This window comes from Megalobrama amblycephala, linkage group LG2 (genome assembly GCF_018812025.1).
Source record: "Megalobrama amblycephala isolate DHTTF-2021 linkage group LG2, ASM1881202v1, whole genome shotgun sequence".
Lineage (NCBI taxonomy): Eukaryota > Metazoa > Chordata > Actinopteri > Cypriniformes > Xenocyprididae > Megalobrama > Megalobrama amblycephala.
Window position 1 is genome coordinate 44,454,057 of NC_063045.1, and position 18,577 is coordinate 44,472,633.

The 18,577-nt window shown below is 36.8% G+C and overlaps 2 protein-coding genes and 5 non-coding genes across 9 annotated transcripts; 3 read left to right on the forward strand and 4 right to left on the reverse strand.

Annotated features, from left to right (window-relative positions):
* Nucleotides 1-1,376: 1,376 nt before the first annotated feature.
* vamp2 (vesicle-associated membrane protein 2) lies at nucleotides 1,377-11,771 on the reverse strand. Its single transcript, XM_048178201.1, has 5 exons — nucleotides 11,476-11,771; nucleotides 8,792-8,900; nucleotides 8,529-8,687; nucleotides 8,200-8,251; nucleotides 1,377-5,421 (listed from the first exon to the last, which is right to left on the reverse strand). Coding segments are annotated over exons 1-5 (339 nt in total). The 5' UTR covers nucleotides 11,478-11,771; the 3' UTR covers nucleotides 1,377-5,404.
* A 506-nt stretch (nucleotides 11,772-12,277) lies between these two features.
* Nucleotides 12,278-12,359, reverse strand: trnal-aag. Its single transcript has one exon. It is a non-coding gene; the product is annotated as a tRNA-Leu (tRNA).
* A 1,034-nt stretch (nucleotides 12,360-13,393) lies between these two features.
* Nucleotides 13,394-13,526, forward strand: LOC125263869. The gene has a single exon (XR_007183937.1). It is a non-coding gene; the product is annotated as a U8 small nucleolar RNA (small nucleolar RNA).
* Nucleotides 13,527-13,773: 247 nt separating this feature from the next.
* On the forward strand, nucleotides 13,774-13,855 carry trnas-gcu. Its single transcript has one exon. It is a non-coding gene; the product is annotated as a tRNA-Ser (tRNA).
* Nucleotides 13,856-14,119: 264 nt separating this feature from the next.
* On the forward strand, nucleotides 14,120-14,193 carry trnat-agu. Its single transcript has one exon. It is a non-coding gene; the product is annotated as a tRNA-Thr (tRNA).
* A 250-nt stretch (nucleotides 14,194-14,443) lies between these two features.
* On the reverse strand, nucleotides 14,444-14,525 carry trnal-uag. The gene has a single exon. It is a non-coding gene; the product is annotated as a tRNA-Leu (tRNA).
* Nucleotides 14,526-14,803: 278 nt separating this feature from the next.
* On the reverse strand, nucleotides 14,804-18,577 carry and3 (actinodin3). 3 transcript variants are annotated; one of them, XM_048178284.1, is made up of 7 exons: nucleotides 18,379-18,534; nucleotides 18,187-18,280; nucleotides 17,106-17,249; nucleotides 16,748-16,802; nucleotides 16,615-16,656; nucleotides 16,320-16,474; nucleotides 14,804-15,626 (listed from the first exon to the last, which is right to left on the reverse strand). In XM_048178284.1, the coding sequence occupies exons 3-7, from the start codon at nucleotides 17,115-17,117 to the stop codon at nucleotides 14,997-14,999; spliced, it is 894 nt and encodes a 297-aa protein (XP_048034241.1). In that variant the 5' UTR covers nucleotides 17,118-17,249; nucleotides 18,187-18,280; nucleotides 18,379-18,534; the 3' UTR covers nucleotides 14,804-14,996. The 3 variants fall into 3 exon arrangements, with proteins under 3 accessions (XP_048034241.1, XP_048034228.1, XP_048034236.1); XM_048178271.1 differs by having other exon boundaries at nucleotides 17,106-18,280; nucleotides 18,379-18,577; XM_048178279.1 differs by lacking the exon at nucleotides 18,187-18,280 and having other exon boundaries at nucleotides 18,379-18,533.

An 18,577-nucleotide genomic window follows, 5' to 3' on the forward strand; every position in this document is an offset into this window, starting at 1 on the left:
TCTTTCTGCAGGTTATATATTTACGCCAGTAGGTGGAGAAAAATTACTTTTGTGTATCAGTGAGTCATTTAATCACTCTTAAAGGGATAGTTCACCAAAAAATGAAAAATTGCTGTTAATTTTCTCACCCTCAGGCCATCCAAGATGTGGGTGTCTTTTTTTTCTAAAGTAGAAATGTGAAGAAGATTTTTAGCTAAAACCATTGTTGTCCTTGGTGATTCATATAATGCCAGTCAATGGCTACTGTCATTTTGAGTGTTAAAAAAACATGTACAGGCAAAACAAAATTAATACTCGTGGCTCCTGACGATACATTTAGGTCTTATGAAGCGAAGCGAAACGATCAACCTGTGCAAGAAACTGAACATTATTTACAGCATTACTACCTGTATATGAATCCCCAAGCATCATGGTTTTCAGCTAAAAATCTCCTTTACTGTTCCATTGAAAGAAAAAAAGACACCTATCTTGGATGACCTGAGGGCGAGTAAATTAACAGCAAATTTTCATTTTTGGGTGCACTATCCCTTTAACTAATTTATTCAAAACAGGAACACACAGCTGTTGCTTGGAGACGCTCAACAGTTCATTCTGCATTGGCCGAGTTTTAAAATGGAGATAACATTCGAAATTATGACATAAAAAGGAATAATAATGACAAAAAATTGCATTTAGAACCACATACTAGCGTACCATAGAAAGATATTGTAAAAGTAGCATGAGTAGTATACTTGTATGCAGTTCTGATTTCAGCATTAGTGTGTCATAATGTTGATCTTTCAAAATTATGACATATATTTCAACTTTTTATCTCATGCTTTTGACTTTTTGTTAAAGTTTCAACTTTACCATAATTATAGTTTTTACAGATTTACGAAATGATCATTTAACAAAACATACAAAATTACTGATAATATTGTGTAAAAGGTAAGTTAATGCTTCCACCATGGAACATGACAACTATCCCAGACAACTATCTTTGTTTACAATCTTTGTCTCCAAATCTTAGCTGCTTTTATGCTATGCAGAAATACTTTCATTAAATGCTCTGAGGGTGGTATAATAGTGAATAGTCACTTACTTGCATTTTTACAGTATAAACATTTTACCTCAGGATTCATTCTGTGGATGTACAGAGCCTCTGCTGTGCTTATTCACATTTTCTCCACACCAATTTCTCTTTATAATTAAGTCTGTTGACCAGTACTGTGTGATCGTGAGGGACTACAAATAATAGGTAGTGTAAACATCCTCTCCAAATGCAGGAGCTGGCCTTGTTTTATAGTTAACAAAAACACAGCTTATATGTTCTTTAAAATTAATCTTAATCTACAATTAAGAAATAATATCTTACAAATAAAAAATCAACACAGACCCACTTTTATTATATATTTATTTTTTTATGTTGTCATTGTTTTCAAACACACACACATTTTAATTTCTAACTTTGAACAATAAACACAGGTCATCATAACTGTCATTTTTTGCAATATATATATATGTATATTTATATATATATTTTCCCAAGATGTTCATCCATATAATAGACATTAACAGATTTACTCTACAATTGAATTCATGTATGTCTGGTTACCAAATGGTTTCCTGTTACAATGTACTTCGTTCTGTTTAATATGCAGTCCACTATAACTTATGACACAAATAAATAAAAAATAAAAATAAAATAACAACATAAAATCAGATTGTGAAGATCACATTACCCATGATCCTCCAGCCTAGTCCCTCCAAAGAGGCCAGACAAAAAGGGGTAATACTGATCTTAAACCTTTCCTCCCCAAACAAACCTCTATAAATTAAATAAATAAACAAATGAAACACAAATTGTTATCAATACAGCAACTTGGCTCTTGGTTCAATGCGTTTCTAGACCTCCACGTAGCTCTATGGAATCGACCCTTTGGAATTCTGCTTCATGCAGTTTTTTATTCAGTCCCAAAAACCTTCAAAAATGATTTAAACTCTTGTAAAAACTCCATAACTTTTCATTTAAAACATCAACTAATAGCAACCGATTAAAGTTGATATTTCAGCCTGTACAAGCTTTCTGAAAAACTCTTGACACGCAAACCTATAATAAGGCAGGGTTCAATTTCCAGTATTACTCTGATATCTTAGGTCACTGTTCTTGTATTTAAACTTAAATAATAATAGAAAAAAATCACCCTCTCCTGACTAAGCACAATGAAGCTGTGCCAAAGAGCACCACTGTGAAGCCTTAACTAATTTCTGCTTAAAATAAAGTAAACAACTGAAGACTAAACAACTGCATGATGTGAGTAATGGAGAAATCACTGTCCAGTAAAGTTCTGCATCTTCATTGGTTCCCTCCCAATAAAAAGAAGACACAGCATCTTTAACAGGCTGGTGTGACAAAACTACTCCCACCATCCCTCTCAACCCACACGGTTTTGAACAAAACATACAGTAAGTGCCAAGACAAAAGAAAATGTCTTCATACACTCACACAAAGAAAAACAGAATAGCACATACATTATTTGTAGTAGTCTCCTATTAGAATCCTTTAAATTTGTAAAGTGTTTTCAAACGCTTTGATTAATTTGTCATGTTTAAGTCCTACCCCAATGTGTGTTGTTTATTTGTTACAGATCCCTTTAAAATGTTTACAACCCCCGGGAGAAAAATCTTTATATTTGCCTAATATAATATAGAGATTCTCTATTTTGATATTATCAACATCTTATTCTAATTCCAGATTGTTTATGCCTTAAATGTAAAATCTAAAAAAAGGACCCCCTTCCCCCAGATGAAGCCCACACTACAACACGAAACGATACAGATTTTTTTTGTCTTTTTTCTTCTTAAACAGCTACAAAGAAATAGTTTCATTTTTCATACTCAGCATTACATATACAGATCTAAAGGAGAAGTTGTGCTATCACTGTTTCAGATATCAGGCCTAGGGATTTCTCCATCGGATTGCGGTTTCAAATTCCTTATCCTGTTAGCTATCGCTGCCACGTGTTTATCGATACTAAATATTCAAGTAAAATAAACACAGACCTGAAAAATATGCAGAGAGATAGGGATTTCTTGATTACTTTTGCTGGATGAGGCTTTTAAAAACCAGAGATCTGGGGAAATGCTGTCTCTTAACCTGTTTTTGATGGCAGTTGGCAGTATAAGCGAGATATAATATGGTCTTTGGTCATTTTTCATTAAAATATCTCAACGTGAGTGGGACAAAGGAGTGAATGACCATGCAGAAATGAAAAAATTGAAATGAACTAAGGCTATCTCCTTTTTAAAGAAGAAAAATGAATGAAATGAAAATGAAACAAGCAGTTTGTTTGATTAGAAACCTTAAATATTATAGATAATTCTACTCTAATCATCAGGCTTTTCTATACAGATGATTAACACGAAATGTAAAAACACACCAGTGGAATAATTTCTCAAGCCCCACCCCTTCAACCCAGTGGTTCCTCCTCCCGTCACAATCAATCGGCTAATCTATGCCGTCCCCCCTAAGTTGCTATGGGAACAGCCTTTCTTTACCTGCAGAGGTCTAAGCAGCCTAATCTGTCAGGATGAAGCCAAAATACTCCACACACACAAACTCTACTAACAGCGACGGGCAGCTAGAGGCAGAATTAAAGTGTGAAAGGAGGAACGCTAATGGCGCTAACTGGGAAACAAGATGGGGGGTGTTCACGTGCAGACGCACACTTCACGCCTGGCTTGCTTTTTGTCGACAGATTGGGCGGATGAGACTGAAGGGTGATGCTGATGGAGGCGTATATATACGCTAGAGCAAACCGGGAAGGGCACGGTGAAAAAAAAAAAAAAGTCCCCTCAGGTGCTTGGCAGTGTGTAAACTACAGCTGAACTCAACAAACAGGCACACAGAGAGGTGGATAATAGCGAGGGACACAAAGGTGCTCGCTGTGCACATGGCAGCAGCGTCAAGTCCTGAAACAACTTGGTCCCTTTCCTGCCTGCTTCACACACAAAAATATAATTTACAAATCTATTTCTAAAATTAAAAGGCTAAATAAAAAGGCAGTATCTAGATATAAGAGAGAGAACCAACAACTGTTGAAACTAGCTCACACTGAAGTAGTAAAATCAACCTGTGTGCTTTCAGACAGATGAACTCGTGCATCGGATTGGCAGTAGTTCTGCTGCGAGGAAGTAACACAGCGTATGGTTCTCTCACAGTCAGACCTGCAGTCTAATCGGTTAAAAAGCGACATCGAAAACAAGCTTTTTGTGCATGATACAATTTCCCCTTTTCAATCAGTCCCACCCCCACACTTTGTATGGAGACTCTCTGGCCTTGAAAATCTTTACCAGCAGAATGAATCAGGCAGTTTTTCGTTTTGTTTCGTATCACTTACAGCGCAATTGAACTATGTGATTTTTTTTTTTTTTTTTTGTGCGATTAATTACTTCGCCATCCATGTCAAAACATAGTTTGACTGCGTTACAAGTACTTGAGGTTGTTTAAGACCTGTTTTGGAATTCTTTAAGATAAATACACTTACTCTGTTTGATAGACAGCATAATTCTACACTGCTATTAAGGAATGTTTAAGAGATAAGACACTAAAGACATCAAATTAAGATAAACATCTACAGTCATTGGTCCAGTCTGTTGTGGCAGTTCACTAATAGAGTAGGTACAGTTGGTAAGAAAGAAAGAAAGAAAGAAAGAAAGAAAGAAAGAAAGAAAGAAAGAAAGAAAGAAAGAAAGGGGTTTGAGAGGGGCAACGTGTAGGTCTGAGATAGAGTGGATGTGACAAAGGGAAAATTTGGGGATATTGATTTAGTGCCTCGGTTAAGGGAGTCTATCGCTTGTGCAAAAATACACCAATACTCAGTGAGCAAGAAAGAGTGTAATAGAGCGTGCAAGATACAAACATCCAGTTTAAGAGGCAGTAGTTTAAACCTGAAGCAAAATAAGTCTTACAAAACTTAAAAAAATATACAAATGCATACTCACACACAAACTACAAAAAACCATTATATCAGAATAAAACTCTACAAAGAACATTTGGAATATATACTGTATAATCTTATCGTATTTTAAGGGTTGTAATTTCTTTTTTTTTTTATCGGTTGTCATTGCCACAAGTAATCAGGAGTTTTGAGTATGAACAGTATTTCAGAAAAGCCGGAGGTATTTACAGAGGATACATGGCCACACACTCACGGACAGGACGAACGAGGAGTGACAGGGGCCCAGCTGTGAGGCAGTGGAGGCAGGGGGCAAGAGGGCTCGGGAAGGGGCGGACTTAGACTCTTTGAGGGCAAATAATTTGATTGTTGTGAGAAGTCGTTTTTCTCATCTTTTTTGGGAGGGATTTCTCTGTGGCTTGGAATTGGGCGTTCATGAGCTCAGAGTGGGGTAGGAACATTGCGCTTTAGGTGCTGAAGTACACTGTGAAGAGAAGGAAATGATTTATCGTCAACACTTGAAAATCACAATATAATCAGAAATATAATTATATAACATGAGTCACTGTAAGTCTTTCATATTTAAGCCGCCTTTTCACCATCTTCGACAAACAACAGACCGGAAGGCATTCATTTTCAATGGAAAGTAGTATGGGAGCTGCTTAGAGTTCTAAACAGATCCAATTTCAACTTTTGCAGCTAGACTGTTTCCAATAAAACCAATGAAATACTATTTCTGTAAAATGGGCAGTTATTATTTCAGAAATAATTATTTTATAATTGTTAATTATTTAAAACCTATGTTTTTTCATTCATTTTACCATGGTAAATAAGCAGAGGGTAACGGTTGCTTCACAACCAATTTGTAAGTTCTGTCGGACTGCCACTAGATCAACAAAATGTGACAATCGTATGAGAATGTCTGGGATAGTGGAAAGGCAGATTGCGGCTGCGTCTCAATGTGCATACTATCCATCCTAAATAGTATGTGACATTAGTAATATTGAATACTATTTAGGGTGGATAGTACGCACACTGGGATGCAGGGTTAGTCTTACAGGAATGTTCTGGGTTCAATGTACTATGTTCTCTCAAAAATATTTTGTACCTCAGCTTGTGAAATCAAACAGAAACCATGTTGAGTGTATAGTGCTCAACAGGCAAGTTCATCAATTTTCAAGCAGCTTTGTATTATGTATATTGAATTAGTATATGTAAATTATTAATGTTACCTGCACCCTGTTCTGCCCGTTTATTTGTCAGCTGAAGTCTCACGGATGACAGCTCCTTTTGTTAAAACAACAGATCGTACTTGCGCATTTTTATATCCCCGCCTATGGATAGCCAGATCGAGCCCATTCAGTATGGGTGTTGAAGTTGGTAAAAGGGAACCCCCATAGCCAAAAGTCAGTAACCAAACAGATCTCGCCCTCTATTGACTACCATAGTAATTATTTTTCCTACTATGGTAGTCAATGGGGGGCAAGATCTGTTTGGTTACTGACATTCTTCCAAATATCTTTCTTTGTGTTCAGCAGAACAATGAAATTCAGACAGGTCTAGAACAACTTGAGTGTGAATAAATGATGACAGAATTTTCATTTTTGGGTGAACTATCCCTTTAAAGCTCATCTTGCCAGCGGCAAACGTCCTATTTTAAATGAAAACTATGGAATACTTATTATATATTATTGTATTTCTTATAATACTTATATTTTTTATTACAAACTGTTATAACTATTGTATTGTACGGAGCCCCGCACATGACATGCAAGAAATAAAAGTAAATCATGCGATCTGCTAAATCATGCGGACGTTTTACTATTTCGTTCCATCGATTTGCTAAATAGTGCGGACGTTTTACTATTTCGTTCCCTCGATTTGCTAAATAGTGTGCATGATTTACTATTTCGTTCCCTCGATTTGCTAAATCGTGCTGGCATTTTACTATTTCGTTCCCTCGATTTGCTAAATCGTGCTGACGTTTTACTATTCCGTTCCCTCGATTTGCTAAATCGTGCTGACAATTTACTATTTCGTTCCCTCGATTTGCTAAATCATGCGGACGTTTTACTATTTCGTTCCCTCGATTTGGTAAATCGTGTGGACGTTTTACTATTTCGTTCCCTCGATTTGCTAAATCGAGCGGACATTTTACTATTCCGTTCCCTCGATTTGCTAAATCGTGCGGACGTTTTACTATTTTGTTCCCTCGATTTGCTAAATCGTGCTGACATTTTACTATTCCGTTCCCTCGATTTGCTAAATCGTGCTTACGTTTTACTATTTCGTTCCCTCGATTTGCTAAATCGTGCTGACGTTTTACTATTCCGTTCCCTCGATTTGCTAAATCGTGCTGACAATTTACTATTTCGTTCCCTCGATTTGCTAAATCATGCGGACGTTTTACTATTTCGTTCCCTCGATTTGGTAAATCGTGTGGACGTTTTACTATTTCGTTCCCTCGATTTGCTAAATCGAGCGGACATTTTAATATTCCGTTCCCTCGATTTGCTAAATCGAGCGGACGATTTACTATTCCGTTCCCTCGATTTGCTAAATCGTGCGGACGTTTTACTATTTCGTTCCCTCGATTTTCTAAATCGTGCGGACGTTTTACTATTTCGTTCCCTCGATTTGCTAAATCGTGCGGACGTTTTACTATTTAGTTCCCTCGATTTGCTAAATCGAGCGGACGTTTTACTATTCCGTTCCCTCGATTTGCTAAATCGTGCGGACGTTTTACTATTTCGTTCCCTCGATTTGCTAAATCGTGCGGAGGTTTTACTATTTCGTTCCCTCGATTTGCTAAATCGTGCGGAGGTTTTACTATTTTGTTCCCTCGATTTGCTAAATCGAGCGGACATTTTAATATTCCGTTCCCTCGATTTGCTAAATCGAGCGGACGATTTACTATTTCGTTCCCTCGATTTGCTAAATTGAGCGGACGATTTACTATTTTGTTCCCTCGATTTGCTAAATCGTGCTGACGTTTTACTATTTCATTCCCTCGATTTGCTAAATCAAGCGGATGATTTACTATTTTGTTCCCTCGATTTGCTGAATCTTGCGTGATTTACTCATTCGTTTCCTCAATATATAAATTGTGCGCACGATTGAGCAAATCGAGGGAACAAATTAGTAAATCGTGCACATACTATTTAGCCTACTATTTTTTTCCTGCATGTCATGTGGGAGGGTCCGTAGCACTGAACCCAGAACATTCCTTTAAAAATGAAAAAAAAAGATTTTCATTGCTTACCAATGATTATGATGAGGACAATCACACATATCACCCCCAGGATAATCATCATCTGAAGAAAAGAGTTAAAAACAGGGAGAATGAGTTAAAAGCAGTAAAACATAGACTATTAAGATCTAACATTCATACATTTGTTCCAATAATGTGTTATTAGCAGGTACTGTTTTTATTTAAATATTGTTTTAAAATATATAATGTAATGTTCTCTAATTTCAAAACAGTTAACTGATTTAAGGTTTACTGTTAGCAGTTTGCTTGATTTAGATGTGTTGTCATGAAATACATTGCCTTTTTTTAGACTTTCTCGAGTCACTTTGTGTGTTATTTACCTTGGCGTTCTTCCACCAGTATTTATTCTTGAGCTTGGCGGCACTGGTCTCGAACTGTGAGGCTCCAGCCTGCAGGGCATCAGCCCGATCATCCAGTTCTGACAGCTTCTGGTCCCTCTCCAGAACCTTGTCCACGTTCACACGCATAATGTCCACCACCTGAAAAACGATGAAGGTGACTCTTAGTAAAATGTGCCATCCCTATATAGGCCTGTTCTGAAAATGCACCAGTCGTTAACAGAAAAGAGATGGGGTTCACTCACCTCATCCACCTGAGCCTGTGTCTGCTGTAAGCGACGGTTGCTGGTGAGGTTAGGGGGAGCCTGGTTACCTCCTTCTGCAGCAGGGGCTCCGGCAGGGGCTGGGGCAGACCTGCAAATCAACATACAGTATCTCCTCAATACTACCATATTATAGTATTACTTATACTACATAATAATACATGTTTGTATTTATTAGACAAGGAACATTTTTGCATGTACTGGCATTAAAAAAGTGATTTTGCTTGCATTCTTTTTTAGAACAGAGTACCAAATTGCAATTTAAATTTAAATTCATTACTAAATCAGTTACAATAAAGACCTATTTGTACAGGAAGTTATATCTTAATCGACATGCCAGCAAGATTACATACAATCATATATTGTCATTGCACCCTCAGTTGCTGTTCACTCGCTTGCCATTTTTGTAAAGACTAGTGTGAAACAAAATTACATGTATTTTAATAATTGTTGTAGATTACTTTAAAATGTTCTGGCCTTCACTATCAGAAATGAGAAGTGTAAGTAAACAGATATTTCTGGAAAAACTCTCCTTGCTAATGCCACTCACATCCACCAGAGGAAGACAAAACTCTGTATAAAGGTCACCTCTGAAAGAGCCCTGAATCTAATCCCTGTTTGCTTTCCTTGCAGGGAAGAAAATATTCTTTTCTTACTGGGGTCTTCTTCTTCTTCATTTTTCCATATGTAAAAGGAGTATATGAGCTGGGAGTAAAGCTTACCATATTTTAGTTCTTATTTACCAGCCATTTTTCTCATTTACTTCTGCTCCTTCTCATTTACAATAGCCTATATTTAGACATTAAGTCTTGGCTCCTCTCACCTTCACTGACAGGAAAAGATTTAATATCAGTATCAGTTGTATGGTTCTTATGGTCAGAAAATCAATGTAACACTCTGGCAACTCAGATTTATTTTAATTTTCACGTCTAAAATCCATTAATACAATACAAGATTCTTTGTAATTCAACTTTAATCAGTTCAACAAATCAAAAACATATGTATTACTGTTTGTTTTCTGTTTTATTGCAAATACATTATAGGCTTTAAAAACAAAGAGTCTGTGATTCAGCCAAAGCTAAATTAGCAGTAGTTCTAGATCTGGGTGTAGACAAAATTCTCGTAGTTTCATTATCTGATGGATGTGATCTCATTTAATACATAATGTGTGTTATGTATCATTCCTGAATTTGTACTGTGCTATCAGAAAAATTGCCTTGCATAACTAGGCCTTTTTCTGGTGCTCACTGACAAAATCCAAACGTGTGAGTGAGAAAGCATGCTACATTTACTGTAGTTTTACATGAATGTGAGGTTAATAAATAGTTTCTGTTTCTGGGCTCTTCCTTACACTCAACTGGTAAAGGCAGGGTCATATGAATGATGGGGACAACATCCCCACCCCCACACAAGGCCTTCATTAAGCGCCTACGTGTGTCTCTGTCATTGTTGCGTCACAATCAACATACATTTTTTCAAGTAACTGGACCAGATGTTTACACTTATTACCAAATGACATGTATCTAGTTTTACATTGTGTGGCAAATGTTAAAACAACAGGCTATTAATCCAAAATGTTATATCACAATATCACATTCAAGGTACAGTGATGCCATGATAAAAGTATCAAATAGGGCAGGGACTGGCAACATATTATTGAAGATGTGCGCCATTAACAGCCTCGGTTATTTAAAACAGTTAAACGAGCGTGCCTAGAAAATATAGTATACACGGCCATCTTTCCTGCAGAGGAACACCTGCGCCCTTTGTGCCAGCCATTTGGCTTCAGTCTAACCAAATATCAATGAATATCAAGGCCTGGTTCCATAGAAACGTGCTGAGTGGATTAGAGAATAATATAATTCAAAAATATAACACATTGTATCGCCCCCTTTGACTGAACGCGAGCATATGACCGTCCGTTTACCAACCCCCACGACTCGCGTGGAATATCACGCCTCTAGTTTACAGCCTAAAGGATGTTTTTTTGTTTGTTTGTTTGTTTGTTTAAACCGTGTGAGGTATATTTTTCTTTGTCTTCATCTAAATGTCATTTGTGGAAAAAATTGATAACAGGCCAGGTATGAAATACAGTGGGCCTTGGGCTAATTGAGACAAATTCCTGGTGGTTTTTGAATTGACCTCGAAATTGTCATCTGGAGAGAGATTTGTGAGGAAAAATATATTAATTTCAATAATATCAATTCATAAATTATTTTCTTTCTAAAAGCGCGCGACCAATTCCAGCCAAACCAGTCAAATCCGGTGTCTAGGCGTGATTCTATCGCTGTCGCTCGTTCCAAACACCAGAATAAAGCGAAAAATATCTACATTATAAATAAACGAGTTCCGTGATAACAATTTAATTTATAAAGGCTCATTTAGTATGTGAGTAGTAGCAAATGAAAATGAGCCTATCTATAGACTATATTATATAGCAAATGCGAATTCAGTTGGTCTCCTTAGATATGTAATAGATGTAGAATAATGCGTATATACAATCAAATATAAACATACTATAATATGAAGTATGCTTATTCTGTGCATATATGTAGTTACGTTTATGTTCTATTAGCCATGACAGCTTATCAATAACCGAGCAAAGAATAGGGTTCTGAAACTTAATCATAAAAATATATATATATTTTAAAAAAAATTGTACTCACATTTTTTAAACCTGGTTTTATGTGCGTCTACAAGAAGTGTTTGGATGAACGCGCTGCTTCAGGCGTTTCTCCCCGTCTCCGGGATAGATAATGCACTCTCCAGGTTATTCCAGTAAAGAGGTATTCCTTGTATATTTTTAAGGTTTGTATTTATTTCCTTCCACCGGTGTGCCGCGCCTCGCTATTATTCCTTTTATAATAAGGGCGCTCTACAGCTACTCGCTCCTGTCACTATGTACACATAAAAAATAGATGTTCGGATTAGGGGAACAAAGATGGCTCGTTGACGTCACTCGTCATCCGGGAAGCTGCAGGTTGGAAGCAGTGACCATGAGAGACAGGAGATGGAGGATGCATTGCATGTTGACAGTTTGACTAGATGGGACAGGTCACATTTATGCTATACGTGTGGAACGCATTAAGACGAACATGTAAGAGGACGTGGGATGGGGTCCATGTATTGTATTTGCACAACATGCCCTGTGTTTAATTTATTTATAAGGATTGCTGAAACAAACAAAATGGCGGTCTATGAAGGGATGAATGGGCTTCGAGCTGCGTATGTTCACTTGTTGGTTACCTTTTGGGGAAAATGGAAACATTTAGCCTAGATATCACTAAAAAAAACTCTGGAGTGATATTATTATAATGTATTCTTATAGCACATGGGCCACCAATACAATTTCATAATACTTTTAGCACTATAATTAGTGAATGCTTCTTAATGTTTCGAGTGGTATATACTGTACGACATGTATTTCATTAAGAAGTAATAGTCCAAGAGAAAAAAACGAAAAGTGTTTGGCAGCGGTGGGATTCGAACCCACGCCCCCGAAGAGACTGGAGCCTTAATCCAGCGCCTTAGACCGCTCGGCCACGCTACCGATGCATACACTTGCTTTCGTTGGAGTATAAAAAAAAGTAAGTGTATGTGACGTCTATCTTGAAAGGTTTATATATTTGTTTAGTATACAGGCGTATATATATAACCGCTATCGTTCATATAATCCATAAAGAAAAGTACTGATAGACGTTGTTTATTATAGCAGTCAAATTTTATGATCATGACACATGATTATCAAAGTGACAACATCGCTCTACAATTTATATTGCAATAATAATAGAATGCAATCCCAAAATAAAACACGTTTCAATAACACGATAATATGTCGTTATATAAGTTATTCCACCACTAGATGACGCTATACGGATATAGTATTCATCTTATGATCATAATAAATTTTTCTGCCTAACGTTACAAGACAAACGTTATTATAATACAAATGGATGCAACGTGTAAACTCACTTCAAAAAGTTAGCCCTTTATCAGTTCTGCTATTTTTTTGTATTAACTAATTAATTTCATAATTGTCAAAATGGAATTAAAATTGAATCGTTAACAGTAACTTGATTTAAATATATTACTAACAGTTCTTGAGAGTAAAGATTCACTCGGCTTCCGCCTGCGTGCCACTTCAATGGCGAACACCCGCAGCCCGTCAGCCCCTCCTCCCCACTCAAGTCAACTGTTCTTTTTCATTGAATAAACGCACATTTTAAGTGTTTTTATAAAATTATTTTGATTGAAATTTGAAATTCTATGTATGTATGTATTTATTTAACGGGTACATGTAGCTGTTTGCGAATAAATAGCGAAAAGACCATCAATTATACAATCTACCAATGGGATCGCAGGAAACACAAGTATGTTAATACGAGAGCGGAAAGAAACTGAATTTAACATCTATAGTTTACCTTTTAAAAATGACACACAAAAAACACTTCTCTCGTAGTACTCGTTAAATATATGACGATTTTTTTTATTTTAACTTTAAATCCTTTAACTGAGTTAGAATCGCAACCATGGTTGAAAACCCATGCGTGGATTACAAAAGCATCCCAAGACTATTCCAACAGTACATCAGTTTGGTATATCCTTACCTGGTACCTTAGAAATAAGGTTTCAGAACATGATGATTGGATTCAATGAGTACGTGATTACAATCCGTATTTGTTAAGGGACAACGACCCCTTAACGAATCCTATCTGAAACTTACTTTTGAGTCTGGTAAAAAAAAGTATTTATAGTTAGCTCGTATACGTTTGGTGTGAGTGAGTTGATCGAGGTGTTTTGACATATTAAGTATTACTGTTGAAAGACCTGCTTGAACGTAGTAGAACATTATTTACGAGAAAATATAGTGTCTGAGCAGTGAAAGTTTGAATTAAGCATTTTAGTGCCGTAATTTTGAATAGTTGTATTTAATTATTGCATGATTTGGGTTGCGCAGGCGTGGAGACGAGGTGGCCGAGTGGTTAAGGCGATGGACTGCTAATCCATTGTGCTCTGCACGCGTGGGTTCGAATCCCATCCTCGTCGAATTATTTTCAGGAAGTTGTCATGCTACATGTAAACATTATCAGCTAACCGGAAAATGCAACGGGTGAGAATGTCTTCCAGCTAGGTTTGTTCTACTATTATGAAAGGATTGTTGAAAATCCCCTTTACTCTACACAGAAAATGTTCATGCTCATCTGGTAATCTAGCTGCTTTTGTCATTTTTACAACCCAAATACAAATACAAAAAATAAAACAGCTGATTATGTGTTTTCAAAAAAACTTCCTTTTACGGAAGTGCTCGCAGGCGCCGTGGCTTAGTTGGTTAAAGCGCCTGTCTAGTAAACAGGAGATCCTGGGTTCGAATCCCAGCGGTGCCTTTTGAATTTCACAAATCTTGTTTCTTGTGTAAGTTTACTCAATAAAACACTAGAAAAAGACATTAAAATGTTTGTTGGGAACGTAAGAAACGTTTGGATTTTGTGAAAAGATGACATGTTAAAAATGTGTGAAGATATATGTAGGCTAATGAAACAGTGACAAAGCTTTGCCGTAGTTGAAGGTCTGCGCTCTTCAACATGCGTAATGTTAAAAGCTTTAGGATAGCTTCCTAAATTGAGAAAACGTATTTGGCAGCGGTGGGATTCGAACCCACGCCTCCAGAGAGACTGGAGCCTAAATCCAGCGCCTTAGACCGCTCGGCCACGCTACCTTGTATGGCCAACCTGAAAACGGTTGTCAAATGGATACAATATTCTATTCCCTGTTCTTTGTGATAAATTCACGAATGACTAATATGTTTTGAAAGACGAAAGAATTTGTTTTTCTATAAGCGTTTCATCTCCATTACCTGATGGTGTCAGTGTGCCCATGTACTATCTTTCGAGCTTAAATTGCCCTACATATGAAGCATAGACAAAACGTATAAATAATAAATTAAATAAACAAATCAAAATAATTTTTATGTTAATAAAAGACGTGAGCATGTAATAACTGTCCAAATTCTTTTATTCTGGCCTCCACATTTGTTTTATTTAAAGAATTTAAATCTAATATTAGCCACATATTATAAATAAGGCCATGGTTTACTATATGTTACAAATGATACATCACTTGGATTAAAAAAAACATGAATGTAAGGGTAAATTATTAAATGCATATTTTTTTAGACTGAAACAGAAAATCAAGGGGCTGGAGCTGCATGGCGGAATGGATCATATAGATCTTGATTGAAGTCATATGGATCATAGGTCGGAACTGGATCATTTAGGATTACTTTGTTCCCTGTTTCCTTTTTTAACTTCTCAGCTGGGAGCACTGGTTGTGATTCAATCATCTTTACTGGCCGGGGAGGATTGTCAATGAGGCAGTCAGGGTCCCAGTAGGGATCACAGTCATACTCCATTCCTTTGATAATCATTGGAGGAGGAGGTGGTGGTGGAGTGGATTTTTGTGGGGGAGGAGGGGCAGACGTCACTGGCTCTGAAGCAGTTACAGGTGGAGAGGGGTGCTCCTGGACAGGACTGAGTTTACAGTTTGGGTGGTAACGAGGATCGCAAAGTACAGGTACCCCACCGGCAGGCAGGTACACAATATGTGGCTTGCATTGGGGATCTTTTGAATTACACAGGTACATGACATCCATCTTGGAGACAGGTGGTAAGGTAGGGGGTGGAGGCTGGGTTGTGGGTGGAGGTGTTGACTTAAGTTGAAGACCAAGGGCATTCTGGTATTTGGATGCATCGGGGCCATAAGTGAGCTCCAGATGTCGCATCCGCTGGTAAAGCATTCGAAGTCTGTCTATCTCATAGAGCTAGAAGAGAAAAAGGGAAAGTTGAACCTGAGAAAATATAACTCCTTTGACAATACTTCTGTTTTTACTTCTAGTGTATATCGCTGGCTGAGGCAAAAGCTTAAAGGGACAGTTCACCCCATTAACTCACCCTCATGTCATTCCAAATCCATAAGACTTTGGTTAATCTTTGAAATCCAACAAGGAAGATCCAAGACTTAAACTGCTCAATTTTATGGATTCATTTTGTGACGCCTTTATGACCTATTGAATCTTATATGTTTTGGTTACCTGGACTTTCAATGGATGGACAGAAACTTTTCAGATTTCATTAAAAATATCTTAATTTTTCATTTCGAAGAGTAACCAAAGTCTTATGTGTTTGGAACGACATGAGGGTAAGTAAATGATGACAGCATTTTCATTTTAGGGTGAACTAATCCTTGAAGTATAACTTTAAAAACAACCCAAAACAATACTTTAGCAGTTATCAAAATAATTTAAGAAAGAATTATTAATATTTTATTAAATGAATATAACATTGGACTTATTTGATTAGATTTAGACCAATTTATTTAATAATAGTCATCATTTGTTTGATTAAGAACAACTATTTCTAATACTACCAGTGGAAAAAAAGTTTTTATTAATAATAGGATATACTTTTCTTTAAAAAAGAAAGAAAAGAAAAAGCATATATAATGTTCTTCTTACCCCTTCAGTGTGCCCAATACTGCTGTAGTAACGATAGTAGGACTGAAAATCTGGGTTTTTGCGATGCCAGTTGGGGTCAGCGGATCTCCTCAGACGTGCATGTGCCAGAAAATCATGGGCCTGTTCAGAGTCAATGCTGACGGCTGGATTAGATGCTGCAAGAGAAATCAGTAGTAATGTATAATTAAAAGAGCTATTATGATGGAATAGTCTAGAAGACAAGTTTCATACACAAATGGTGTTGCACTGGCAAAAGTGAAGGCACTAAATGTTATTTAAGATATTTCAGTTTTACCTTTGTCCTTGGAGACTTTTGTTAGAGATGTGGCCTGCGACACTGCGGAAATAATTAAAACGATATTTAGTAATTTATTTAGTTATGAATATTCATTTATTGAAAAAAAGGTTTTGAATATAAATAATCATACCTGGCAGAATCAACAAGCAGTGCAGAGCCCCAAAAAGGCACAGCAGATATGTCCCCTGAAAACAGGTTTTTGTACTATATTAACAATCCTTATTTTACCATAAAAATATTGAAATATTGAAATAGAGCTTTTACAACATTTCCTCAACTGATTAGTCTGATCTGTTGAAATTTACCAGTCGATGTTAATACACAAACATGAACTACATGTGGCACTGCTACATATTAATTGCTAATTCATATAACAAAATGACAAAAACTGCCTGTAAATTAAGGTTTATACATCTAAGCATTTTGTTTTGCATGCAGTTGACTAACTTCTTAACTTTGAGAACTGAAAGCCACATAAAATCACTCACCGTCTGTCTCATCTTTGGTCTCTGTCCAGATATGAGAATTTCAAATGGCAAAGCCTTTAAATACTGGACTCAATACCAGCAATTGCATCCTTAAATTTCATTGGCTGTGGAGATCAAGAAGCACCTCCCTCCTGTTTGACCACCCTGTTCATTTTTACACACACTTTAAAATCATTTAAAACATTTCAGCTACTTTGTGGGCCAAAAAAATAATAAAAGCTCAACTGACACTAAAGGTCAAAAACTTGTAAAATGTATATTGTGTGTGTTCCCTAATGAGTAGCTTTTCTCTTTTACAGTCTCAGTGACCTAAAGAGGTTTTAACAGTAAGGTTTTGCAGAAACTAGTCAGAACAGAAACATCTGCATTCTTTTTTTTGTTCTTGTTTTTGATTGATTGATCTCATGGCATAAATTACACCATTAAGGGATCTATTATGTATATGACATGTTGTAAATCTGATCCCTCAGGCATGTTTTTGGTACAGGGACAAGAAGTCATTGCTTCAGCACTACATAGTTTCAACATCTCCGCTGTCTGGTTTGAAAAATAACTCAGATGTGTGTGTTCAGGTGATGATAACATAAGCACCCCTGTCTTTAGAGACGCCGCACAAAATGAAACCTTTACTCCAACAGAAACAGCTGGAGCTCTAATTTTGGACTCGAGAACAAAAATACCTCTTGAACCAAATCTTCTGAACTTTTACACTGATGATTTAAAGATTAAGTAAAGGTTAAATATGTTAATCGAGGAAAGGGGCTATAAGGCACAACTATGTTTTTGCATTTAACTGTATTTTTTGCAGGTATTTTAATATGTTACACATGTGGCGCCAGGAGATAAGAAGGATCAGAACATTTGAAGGCGGAGAAAACTAGTGAGCAGTTTGTCAAACAGGTGTGATCGAACAGAGCTGGAATCTGAGATATGCAGGAAAACAGAAGGTAGATGATGATAATGATCAAATAACAGCAGGATTCAACATCAAGGTGTTATTGCACAGGTCCTGTTTAGCCTCTGTTCACTCTCATCCTCATGAGAAATAGTGAAAAATGATCTGTCAGTAAAGCTGATTCACCCATATCTTGCATTCACTCTTCAGTGCAGTCATTCAACAATGACCTGCCTGTATTTGTCAAGCAAGTTTCAGATTTCACTTCTGAACATTTTATCTGAAGACAAAAGTAATCAACATTTATGAACTCTTTCTAAGTGAAAACATATTGAGTAGGCTAAGTAAGGCATTTTCCAGAGTGTTTTGTGATTTTACCTGATTGACTGTTCATCCACCATCGTGAGCCAAAGCGACTTCAGAACTTTCCCTCTACACCAATATAAATACATTCATTAAAAAGATGAAAGAACTTTAAGTCGTACTTTACATTCATTTGCTGTTAATGCTATTTTGAGAGTAGCTTTATTAGGAGCAGCTGCCGAGGAGCAGTTCGTCTTCCAGCTCAGTAGATGGC